General features: G+C 44.7%; 1 protein-coding gene across 1 annotated transcript; it reads right to left on the bottom strand.

Annotated features, from left to right (window-relative positions):
* Positions 1–2,854: 2,854 nt before the first annotated feature.
* On the bottom strand, positions 2,855–7,477 carry LOC127326138 (protein DETOXIFICATION 40). The gene is made up of 7 exons (XM_051353009.2): positions 7,007–7,477; positions 4,331–4,962; positions 4,165–4,221; positions 3,842–4,080; positions 3,645–3,763; positions 3,476–3,562; positions 2,855–3,190 (listed from the first exon to the last, which is right to left on the bottom strand). Exons 1-7 carry the CDS (start codon positions 7,358–7,360, stop codon positions 3,122–3,124), a joined length of 1,557 nt encoding a protein of 518 aa, XP_051208969.1. The 5' UTR covers positions 7,361–7,477; the 3' UTR covers positions 2,855–3,121.
* Between the last annotated feature and the right edge of the window lie 4,302 nt (positions 7,478–11,779).

Below are 11,779 nucleotides of genomic sequence, written 5' to 3'. Positions count from 1 at the left end.
GCCGGCCCCCCTTGGGGAGTCCACTTGGGACTCCTCCCCCTTAGGGTTGGCCGGCCATGGGAGGTGGAGTCCCACCGGGACTCCGCCTTCCTTGGTGGTTTCTTCCGGACTTTTCTAGAACCTTCTAGAACCTTCCATAGAACCTTCCGCATCATTTTAAATCACATAAAATGACATCCTATATATGAATCTTATTCTCCGGACCATTCCGGAACTCCTCGTGATGTCCGGGATCTCATCCGGGACCCCGAACAAATATTCGAACTCCATTCCATATTCAAGTTCTACCATTTCAACATCCAACTTTAAGTGTGTCACCCTACGGTTCGTGAACTATGCGGACATGGTTGAGTACTCACTCCGACCAATAACCAATAGCGGGATCTGGAGATCCATAATGGCTCCCACATATTCAACAATGACTTTAGTGATCGAATGAACCATTCACATACGATACCAATTCCCTTTGTCATGCGATATTTTACTTGTCCGAGGTTTGATCTTCGGTATCACTCTATACCTTGTTCAACCTCGTCTCCTGACAAGTATTCTTTACTCGTACCGTGGTATGTGGTCTCTTATGAACTTATTCATATGCTTGCAAGACATTAGACGACATTCCACCGAGAGGGCCCAGAGTATATCTATCCGTCATCGGGATGGACGAATCCCACTGTTGATCCATATGCCTCAACTCATACTTTCCGGATACTTAATCCCACCTTTATAACCACCCATTTACGCAGTGGCGTTTGGTGTAATCAAAGTACCTTTCCGGTATAAGTGATTTACATGATCTCATGGTCATAAGGACTAGGTAACTATGTATCGAAAGCTTATAGCAAATAACTTAATGACGAGATCTTATGCTACGCTTAATTGGGTGTGTCCATTACATCATTCATATAATGATATAACCTTGTTATTAATAACATCCAATGTTCATGATTATGAAACTAATCATCCATTAATCAACAAGCTAGTTAAGAGACATACTAGGGACTCTTTGTTGTTTACATATCACACATGTACTAATGTTTCGGTTAATACAATTATAGCATGACATATAAACATTTATCATAAACATAGAGATATAAATAATAACCACTTTATTATTGCCTCTAGGGCATATCTCCTTCATCAATATGGTGGTAGGATGTGTATGTATGGTTGAGGCAACATCCACAATGAGCTCATCGAGACCACTCCTCTTATTAGTGCGGTGTTTCCTATTGACTCAAGAATAAAGCAATACAGAAAAAAGCAAAAATACCGTCGCTTCTTGTGGGCATCAAATGGGGGGGTCTCACACCACCTTGCAATCTCACATGTGGACTAAACATGTGTATACACTTAGAGAAACCATTAGTCCACACAATAGCTCCGGTGTCATTGTTAGCCAAAATAATGGTTAAGGTAAAATACCCTTACATTCACAGGAGGCGAGCTCCTTCGAGATCATCCTTCGCACTGACGAGGAACCCATTGCCATCAAGCGGCTACCAGACAAGTTCACCGAGTTTGTCGATGGTGCCGAGCCAGCCAAGTTGCAGCTGCGGGAGGCCAAATGCGGCTTTTGTCGGTGGCCTGCCGAGGTCTTGTTCGACGGGCAGCGCAATATGTACTTGCACACCTGGTGGGACAAGTTTACCGAGATCGTCGACGGCGCCGAGCCGGCCAAGTTGCAACTGCGGGTGGCTAGATGCGGCTTTTGTCGGTGGTCTGTCAAGGTCTTGTTCGACGGACAGCGCAAGATGTACATGCACATCGGATGGGACAAGTTCGCCCGGGCCCACAACCTCGAGGCCGGATGTCTGCTCACCTTCCTCTACGAAAGCGATGGCGAGATGATCGTCAAGATGTTCAACAAGACCCCGTAGGCACTACCACACGGACGAGTCCGACATGGACACGGACATCTAGTACTATTAGAGTGTTCTTTCTTTGCAGCGAAGATGACCACTGGCCAATTGAAGCCACTAGTGTAGGTTTCTGTATGTTCTTTTTGCGCATCTAATAATATAAGGCACATAGAATCTAGCTGGATTTTCTAGTTCGAGCGACTAGGTGTATGAGAGTGTTCTTTCGTGGCAACGAAAACACGAAACCCGCTAGGCCAACACTCGTTAGATTTCCTAATTTTATAATTTTTGAACCATGTTTCAAATTATGTAGTAGTTTTGTGTAATGTTTCTAACTGCGGGGATTTCTATCTGTGGTTAAATGAAGAAAGAAAAAAATTAGGAAAATATATTATGCATCGGGCCGCTTGGGGCACCTCCCAGACGCAAATGGATGCACCGTAAAAAATGATCACTTTCATTGCGGATCGAGGATCGACGCAAACGAATCCTCACGACCGAAGTGTCCGATCTTCGTCGCGCCCCCTTGGAGATCCCCTAGAGGAAACAGGAAGACACTTGAGACATTGGGTGACCAAAGGGCCTGAAGGAGGGAGTACTAAGCCCGGGTGAGCAAACCAGCCCAGGTGGGAGGCGAGGCTGCGGCCTACGGGAAAGCCCTAAAAGTACGTCGAGTGTGTTACCAGAAATCTCTGCGTACTGCGTAGGTGGATTATTCGTGTTTTTAAAATCCGCTCAAAAATATCCGTGCTTTTAAAATAAATTTCAGTGATTGAAACAACATGCATAATTATGAGGCATGATCATATGTATTTTCTATCGGAAGATACACAAGCATGTGTTGACATGTATACTGCTTTGATTTTGTCAAAATCCGTTGGTGAACAAAGTAACTTGAAAGATGGGCGTTCATGGAAACAAATCAAACAATTTTGAGATAAGTGAAGACTCTGCATTAATCTATTTTCGGACAAGTGAGACTCTGCATCGTCTTTCAGTATAGTACAAAAATTAATCTCTGCATCATGCTATGCGAGCAAGGACAAAAACGGCATACAGACGGCGGCATGTTGGGTTGGTCTTGCAGCCCACTACTGCCTACTACTGAATCCAACTGAATAATAGGCCGTGAGCCACTGTTGTCGAGAAAAAAATGTTTCTCAATAATACAGAATACGGGATTTCAATATTGAATTGCGATCAACATCGCATTTTACACATTTTAGGAAGATCGACCTGCTACCATTCTTATCCTTGTTTCATTCCTGGCCTGCCAACAGAGGTTTCTTGCCTTCCCACTTGTTCAATCGTTTCATAGATTGGGCCACCTGCAATAAAATGAGAAAGTAAATTTCAGTGTGTTTCTCAACGAGGCGACTTTCTATAGTAATACAGTGCCCATTAAGAAATAATCTACTCCTGCAACATGTAACTTCAATTATTAATACCCTTATTAATATTATTTTCTTAATGTTGGTTCAATACTCTTATTCCATTCATGGTATTCAAGCCACTGTATAAGTTTCAGCTTCACAGAAAGTCATTGCAGGCTATCGAGTCATAGTGGTACTGTTCTTTCAACACTTAACGATCGAGCTGAATCCCATATTTACCTCTTTGTTCCAGTCTGTTCTGAAGGTAACCCACAGCAGGATCAGAGTCTGCATCAAGGTACCTCCAATCATCCCGCTCCATATGCCCTGCATTATGTGTCATCCACTGTTATACATTGATCAGGGTAAAGTTACAACTTACAAGTAGTCATGTACGGGGAGGCCTTACGGCGGCGCCAAGGTCGAAGTAGAAGCCGAGGAGGCAGCCAAGCGGGATGCCAACGACGTAGTAGCAGCCGACGTTGACGTAGGCGACGAACGCTTGCCATCCACAGCCCACGGCCACCCCTGGTTATAGCATCCGAATCAGCGCGTGCTTGCTTCAGTTTGTTTTCTCTGTGCTGTGTGTCTGACGATGTTTAGTACCTGACAGAACCGGCTGGATGCCGTTGAGGATGAGTGTGAGCGCCAGCAGCGGCGTGAGCTTGGACACCGCCGCCGCCACGTCCTCGCCGCCGGTGTAGATGTAGCTGATGTAGTCACGGCAGAGCAGAATGACCACCGAGATCACCACCGACAGGGCGAAGGACAGCAACGTCACTACCACCACGGAGAAGGCCGCGGACTTGGGGTTTCCGGCGCCAAGCTCATTGCTCACCCGCACGCTGTATTACCAATACGAAGTTCAGTTAGTTTCATCTGTTGCAGTGTTGCAATATTTGGAATTAGCAACGATCATCTTTAGTTACCTGGCAGCTGCGTTGAATCCAACCGAAATCATGAACACCCACCCTGAAATGGTCATGCTGCAGACACACAAACCCATCAGGTTGATTGATTGATTGAGTCATAATATCAACAGACCATGCAATCAATAATTGTAGTTAAAGACAAGCTTTCAGTAGAATTAGTTACCAGACTGAGAGGGAGGCGAGGGCCATTTCGGGGTCCTTGAGGAGGCCAGCAATGAGCACTAGTATCTGAAAGTACCAGGTCTCGAGGCAGAGCATGACCGCGGAGGCAAGGGAGAGCTTGAAGAACTCTGGCAGGCCGGAGAAGGCCTGCAGGGAGAAGCCGGTCCACGTGAGGCGGCACCGGCTGCTGGTGACGATGTAGATGAACTGCGCGATGACGATGATCCACCAGCTGACGCTGAGCATGAGCGAGGCACCCAAGAGTCCCAGCCCGAACTTGTAGACGACGAGATAGCTGAGGACGAGGTGGACGGCGAGCGTGGCGGCGGAGATGTAGGCGCTGGGCGCCATGATGCTCTGCGACTGCAGGAACTTCTGGATGGGGAAGTTGGCCGCGTAGGCGAAGATCTGCGGGATGAGGCCGTAGACGAAGATGGCCGCGGCTCGGGCGATCTCCGGCGATTCGCCGAGGAGGATGAGGAGGGGCCGAGAGAAGACGTAGAGGACGGCCAGCGGGACGCCGGTGGCCATGAGCAGGACGGTGGAGCGCTGCATGTAGACGCCCAGCATGTCGAACTTGTTGGCGCCGTACGCCTGCCCGCACAGGGTCTCCACCGCGCTTCCCATGCCAAGCTGCATCGCATTGCAGAGTTCGTTAACTCATTACTACTCGCTGCTGAATGCGGATTAATCCGATCAATATAATTGTGTTGTAATACAGGGATGATTTCAGTGAAAGCTCACGAATTGGGTTGTAATACAGAGATTACGTTACTACTAGAAATTTCAGTGTCTGTTGGGTCGCGGAACTAGGTTCATACTATTGGGCGCCAGAGTTTGCATGAACAACACGACTTTATATATGTGTTCAAATTTTGTGAAATTGCACTACAAATAGTTTATTTTGATCCAAGTACCACACCAATTAAAACAAATAGTGTTCAAGTATGCTTTAAACTATTCTATTAGAATTTTTTCGAAATGGGGAGTTCCCATCCTCTGCATCAATCAATGCACACAGCTTGATAACTAGCGTCATCTAAATGACATAAACTATTTTGCAAATTTTCCATGGCATCACTCCTAGATGCGCCAATGGCCGGGGCAGCGCCGCCTGAATTTCGGATGGGGCGTGTGATCACGGGTAGACAAGAGGAGGAAGAAGGGACATGTAGGAAAAAAAACTTGTTGATATGTTGGTCCCCGAGTTTTTGTGTATGCTTAAAACTTTTTCAGAATCTATTTTGGCACACCATGATCATACCGATAACGTTTTGCGGTGTATCTTTTCACAATAACGACTTTTACGGATCTTTAAGAAATGTGCTTACATCTTGACCGTAGTACTCCCTCTGTCCCATAAGAGGTGGCATATAAATAAATTTAATTAAAAAATAAATGTTTTCAAACTTTGACTAAATATATTGAAGAAAATATCAACAACTATGCATATTAATTTGATAATACAGATCTTCATATTTATTTTTTAAGCCAAATTTTAAAATATTTTGTATATGCCACCTATTTATGGACGGAGTGAGTAGTTGTTTTGACAGCAATCTCGACTGTAGTGGTACTGTACATGAGCGATTGGTGTCCCGTCAAGCGTCAATTGCACGTTTTTGTTTCAAGAAATGAACGAAGTCGCACATGTCAACAGTCAAGATACATACTTACGTATCACGTTTAAGTTCAATAAGTACTACGTATCACTCAGACACAGGAGGCCCCTGTATCCATCATTACGAGGGATGGCCAGAGGACACGACGAAATAAATAGGCGGCGACATGCACAACTAATCACCTTTGTACGGAGATGTTTTTGGCGAATCACCTTTAGCCTTTAGGCCTTGTTCGTTTTGTAGGGATGGAATCCAAGTATGGAACTGATCCAGCAAGGGATTGGGTTGATCCCGTCGCTTCACCCAATCCAAGTTCAGATTAATCCCTGTCAAATCCTCAAATACATGTTCATTCTGTTAAGCCACACAGGGCGCCGTCAAGATCGCAATCCTTGTTCTCAGGTGGTGGAAATCCTTCCAGACGTCAAGTGAAGAGAAAGTTTTTCCAGACCAAGATAGAAGAAACCATACGGGATTGGTTGGACGAAAATCCCCCCAAGGCCTAACCGAAGACTACAAATTCATTAGGCTGGAAAATTTTCATCGCCGGGGTGGGTGGCCGGGATTGGGGCCCCTAATCCAGACCGATCCCTGCCTTCGCAGGATTAAACGAACGCAGCCTTACACGGGATTGAATGGACGAAATGGGAATTATCCTGTTACCTACTTCATGCTACCCGAGTGCCAAAAGCCATCTTGATCTTGTGCACTAGCTACGACCACGTCTATTCGGTTGGGTTTGGAAGGCAGCGCAAGTGGACGAATCTTAAGCGATAGCTTAACAATAGCTCGCACAAGTCGAATCTAATCTACTATCAGTAGCTCACAATGCGACATTTGTGAATTGTGCACCAAACGAGCAAACGCCACATGTTGGGGGCTAATCATCCTGCTAAGGTGTAAACTAAGTCTCTCTACTTATTGAACTTAAACAAACAAAATAAGAATTATGAAACGGAGGAGTAGCTAGGATACTACATATTCAGCGAGGTACAAGCAAGAACTGATCAAGGTTAGCATCACTAATTTGGGTGTGATTATTATTAAGAGCTTACCATGAGGCCGTATGCGAAGACCTGGATGCCGGTGTTGCCGAGGGAGGCGGCGGCGAGCTCGAGCGTGCCGAGGTGGCCGGAGAAGATCTGCGTGGACATGGACATGAGGTAGTTGATCATGTACACCAGCACGGCGGGCGCCGCGAGGCGCAGCAGCATCCGCATCTCCACCACCGTGGCCGCGCTCATCCTCCGGCCCCAGGGCACCGACTCGTCGTTCAGGATGCTCTCCAGCTGCTTGGCCGCCCCGTGCCCGTGCCCGTCGTCGCTGCCGCTGCCGGCCGACGCCGGCTGCAGCGAGGTCAGCAGCGGGCTCTCCAGCTGCTTGCCGTTGCTCTCCAGCGGGCTACCCATGGCGCTGTGTGTACGTGTTCCTCTCTCGATCCCAACCCCTGTGGCAGTGGCAGCGGAGATACAGAGGAGTTGCTCAGCGGCGTGTGTGGGCTATATAAACTTGCGACGGCCACCGGGGAAAATTAGGATTGAGTTGTGGCTGCTAGCTTTTGTGACATGTATATGATCTTTCCTGCAGGTTTTGTTTGGGTCCAGACGTGTGCAGTTTGGTTATTGCTCTGACTATTGGCTAGCGGCCGAAACGCTAGGCTTGTCGCTTGTTTCTGGCGGCACGCTAATGATCAAGACTAAAGTGTTTTTGCTTTCAAAAAAAAGACTAAAGTGTTTTTGGTTTTGTGTCATCAATTATAAGAGCAATGCTAGGCGTAACCTCGTAAAAACTGTAAAATAATCTTCAGTTTTCAGTTTTTCTTGAAAGACAGGCGCGGACTAGATCCCGTAAACATGTGCTCATGATCAAAATTAAAGTGTTTCTGACTTCTGTCATCACCATATATAGAGTTTCTCCTGTGAAAGAGATGAATGTTTGAGCGCGGCCATGCGGGCGTCAGCTACATATTTGTTTTTTAAAAGTTTGTACCATATTTATGTTTAATTTTTTTGCAAAAAATCTTGCACAAACATACATGTGAACTTAACACATCTGCAAAGTCTGGTTGAAGAGAACGTTAACGCTTTGTCTACAAGAAAACATTAAATCACCCCTATAAAAGGAAAAAAACTCATTTCAGCTTCTCGCATTTGTGTATCTTAGTATATAAACGACTTAGTACATAAATAGTAGGAACACATATGTACTTCTTAATATTCGTTTTTGAATTTTAAATTTCCACAATATAGACTCCAAATTTTCAAATAAAGGGCTACCTAGCACCCGAGTTCCAAAAGGCTTTGCACATCCCTTCTTACATGGCGCAACATCGCAACATTTATTCCAGATCTCTTTTGCAGACAGAAACTAAGGACTACTTAATTCAAAAATTACGTGGTTGGCAAGTTTTCTAGTTGTTAGTTTCCAAATTTAGCTCTTAGATACCATATAGCCCCAAACCTGTATTTTGGAAGTACCATGATATACTCCAATCTTGTTAAATATTATTCATTAAATAAATTCCTAGTTAGTAACTAATCTCCTTTGGAAGGAGATTGAAGCCATCAGCCCTGGTGAGGTGCATCATGGTGTCTAGTCTCTCATGGATTTAGAACCCTCTTGCATCTTCTCGATATCTTCCCTTTACCATGATCTGTCTTTACGGCGATAATCATTCCTATGCCAAGGACATTTTCGTAAGGAAAGAACCCTCTGATGATCAAGAATTTCACCTAGCAACTCGTCGGACGCTGCCTGCCCTCTAAGAATCAAATTTATCAAAGACACGGCTCATCAATGGTTCGAGCTATCCGCGTCATCAACGTGAAGAAATTGACCGCATATGTTTTTCTTGTGCACTTGCTAAATTCAACTATATATATTATGGAGACCTAGAAAACTAGTGTGGATTCCTATTGCAACCATGTGTTGGGATCTTTGGAATAATAGACATAATTTTTACTATGGAAGCAATATTTCCCATGCAACCCATTGTTGCATCTTCAAAACTATGCCCATTTTTAACGGCGATGCCCGTTTCTAAGAACTATTGATTCGCCCCTCTGGTTCATGTTTAGTTTTCATTGTTGTCTCAAACTTTTAGCCAAAACTCTGGACTATACTCTTAAGATGGTACCCAAACATACTCTTTGTGCCTACCCATAAACCTCTCAGGGATTTATTAATTTAAAGCCATGCATAAAATGCCTTTTATGTAAAAATACTAATTAATCTTGATGGAGCTCAGCATTCAATTCATAGTTGTCTATATCATCCACCGAGTTATCTTCCTTGTCGTCTTGCTCCTATCATCTCGACCATCACAACTCGTGATGCGCACCGCTACAATCACTCTACTTCCATATTGCCTTTCTCTCCACCAACTTAACGCCCACTTCAGCAGCTACCAGGTCAAACATTCCTCTTGGTAACATCCTCTCCCTAGTCACTCCACCTAATCATCCTCTGCCTTCTCCTATTATGAAACCTCTTGCACTACTAATCAATATCCATACCTCCTCCCGTCGAATCAACAATGTTAAAGTGGTTACTCGCTGCACTGTTATGCTGCGTATTTGGTACCATGTTCAACAATGAGGTCATCGGTCCTCGGATTTGACACCCGCACCCACCTAAATATTTAACAACCACCTCCTCATCTTGCAAACTATGGTGTATTTGACAATTTTTGTATATTCACCATTGTGCTTCATGTCACGTGATCTTAGATAACACACAAATGTGGAATGGCTACTTGGATTTGATTTTTCAGCTCATTAACTCTTTACACATACAAGCAAGGTGCATATGGATTCCAATTTAGTTAAGGGTTGCACGTCCCAAAGTTCAAACCATTATTCTTGATGATATGTACGAAGACTTAAGTGATGAGTCCAGCCGTATTATACATCATTTGACCATCTTTCGTCATAGCACACTTTGTTGTATGGCAATAGCGGCTTGAGCAAAACAGTTAGGCCGGTCAATACATCGAAGGAGGGCCAAGTGGGTTGTTACCAAACTGAGATTTATAAATAGAAGTGACTACATCATGGGCCATGGGTGGGCCCACTAGGCGAAAAGGAGGCCAGCTCAGGTTCCTTTGGTGACTCGGCATACCACTGCATGGTGTAGTATGCAAGTCTGATATAACACCAATGAAACACCGTTCCACTAGTATTATATCGCTCAGAGTGGTACAACAGAAACATATGCGGGTCCAAGGTATGTCTATAGAATTCAGCATTGACTCCGTTACATAAGATCATCACAGCCTCCTACTTTACAATGAGGTAAAACTGCAAATAACTCCAGAAGAACGACTCGTAGTCTAGTCTTATCACGAACTCTATTTGTAGAGTATTCAACTAGCTATAGAGGCTATGAATAGATTCTAGCTAAATAGGAGCTAGGTTTAGGAAGTTAGTTCCCTTCTATGGCTAATCTAGGTTTTCTCCTTGTTGGATGTGGTATTTGACTCTTCTGACAGGGTCCTGTCTCTTGAAGTAGTTGTTGACTCCTCGGCCTTCGAGTTGCACTGTAGATCCTCCTTCGATGCCTCCATATCTAAGCAGGGGATTTAAGAGTGGGATGAGTACGAGCGTACTCAACAAGTTCATTATAGGAAAGAGGTGTTTAATGCACTAGCTACAGCATTAGACCAGAAAGTCTAATACCATTGCAAGTTTTCATAACCATTTCTTCAAAAGGTTGCTTTTATTCAGAAGAACTATGTCCGTCAGCCTTCACCGGTTTACTAGAACTTCATGGAGCTCCTTTCCGGCAGCGTTCGCAGTTCCAAATCCCGGAACAGGGAGTGACAGGTCACGATTCATTACACTCTGCAGAGGTGAGTTGCTTTACCCATAAGAGATCTTAACCTTGGTGCCAACCGAGCACGTTACCCGTCCACACTTCCTTTGGTGTGAGGCCCGGTATAAGGTCATAGCCAATCATATTCCTCCGCTACCTCGCACACCCACCCTTTGTTGCATACCCCGACCCTGGGTCCTCGCCGGTCCTCTTACACCAATTAAGGATGGACCCCGACCACGACGATAGTCTGGGACTCGTTAACCAAACTCCTTCGCCGGTAGCTGCAACCCATCATAGACCACATTACCGTGGGGAATTAGAAGGGGATCCCCACCCTCCAGTTGTTCCGCAAGCAGCAACCGCTACGGTAAGCATTGCAATACCGTGGGGAATTAGAAGAGGCTCCCCACCCTCCAATTGCTCCGCAAGATACAACCGCTACAGTAAGCGCATCCGTTGATGTACAAGAGGTGGAAATACGATCGACTATTCCGTCCCACTCCAGATCTTATGGTTAACACGGGTATTACGGCACAAGAATCACTGGTTGTTTAATCCTAGATGGATATAAACCCTTGCAATGGAACCTCCACCATATCAACACAATCCATGGTTCCATTGCCCACCACATAGTCATATTCATAGTTATGAAAATAGTGGTTTTGTTTTTTATGCAATAGTGATAAACATAGTACTTTGCAAGTAATTTGGTAAAAATACTCAAATGACATGAGCAAGTGATGAACTTGCCTTTCTTGACTGCAAGATTATGCAGGCAAGGTCTTCGATACGCAATAACTCCAAATTCTAAAATAGCATCATCGTCCGGTAAGGACGATGTTTAAAAGATTGGCAAGGATGCAATAATGCATAAGTATGAGATGCATTCGCTCTAAGCGTAACCTAACCCCGATGATTTAAGATTAGTGAGTTGATATGATTGGTTTTAGGGTGTGTTACACTTTTAGAGTGATTCACAAACAAGGTTCTTATTAAGGGTTTGGTTGCTTGTT

This window comes from Lolium perenne, chromosome 4, assembly GCF_019359855.2.
Source record: "Lolium perenne isolate Kyuss_39 chromosome 4, Kyuss_2.0, whole genome shotgun sequence".
NCBI classification, from domain to species: domain Eukaryota; kingdom Viridiplantae; phylum Streptophyta; class Magnoliopsida; order Poales; family Poaceae; genus Lolium; species Lolium perenne.
This window is presented reverse-complemented; position numbering and strand designations above follow the sequence as displayed.

What these genes read in the sequence shown, in the direction of transcription:
- LOC127326138 (XM_051353009.2), bottom strand. Translation starts at nt 7,360, where the DNA reads ATGGGTAGCCCGCTGGAGAGCAACGGCAAGCAGCTGGAGAGCCCGCTG. An exon ending in GGATTCAACGCAGCTGCCAG is followed by an intron (nt 4,081 to 4,164) that starts GTAACTAAAGAT and finishes TTGGTAATACAG; the next exon opens with CGTGCGGGTGAGCAATGAGC. An exon ending in ACTTCGACCTTGGCGCCGCC is followed by an intron (nt 3,563 to 3,644) that starts GTAAGGCCTCCC and finishes CACATAATGCAG; the next exon opens with GGCATATGGAGCGGGATGAT.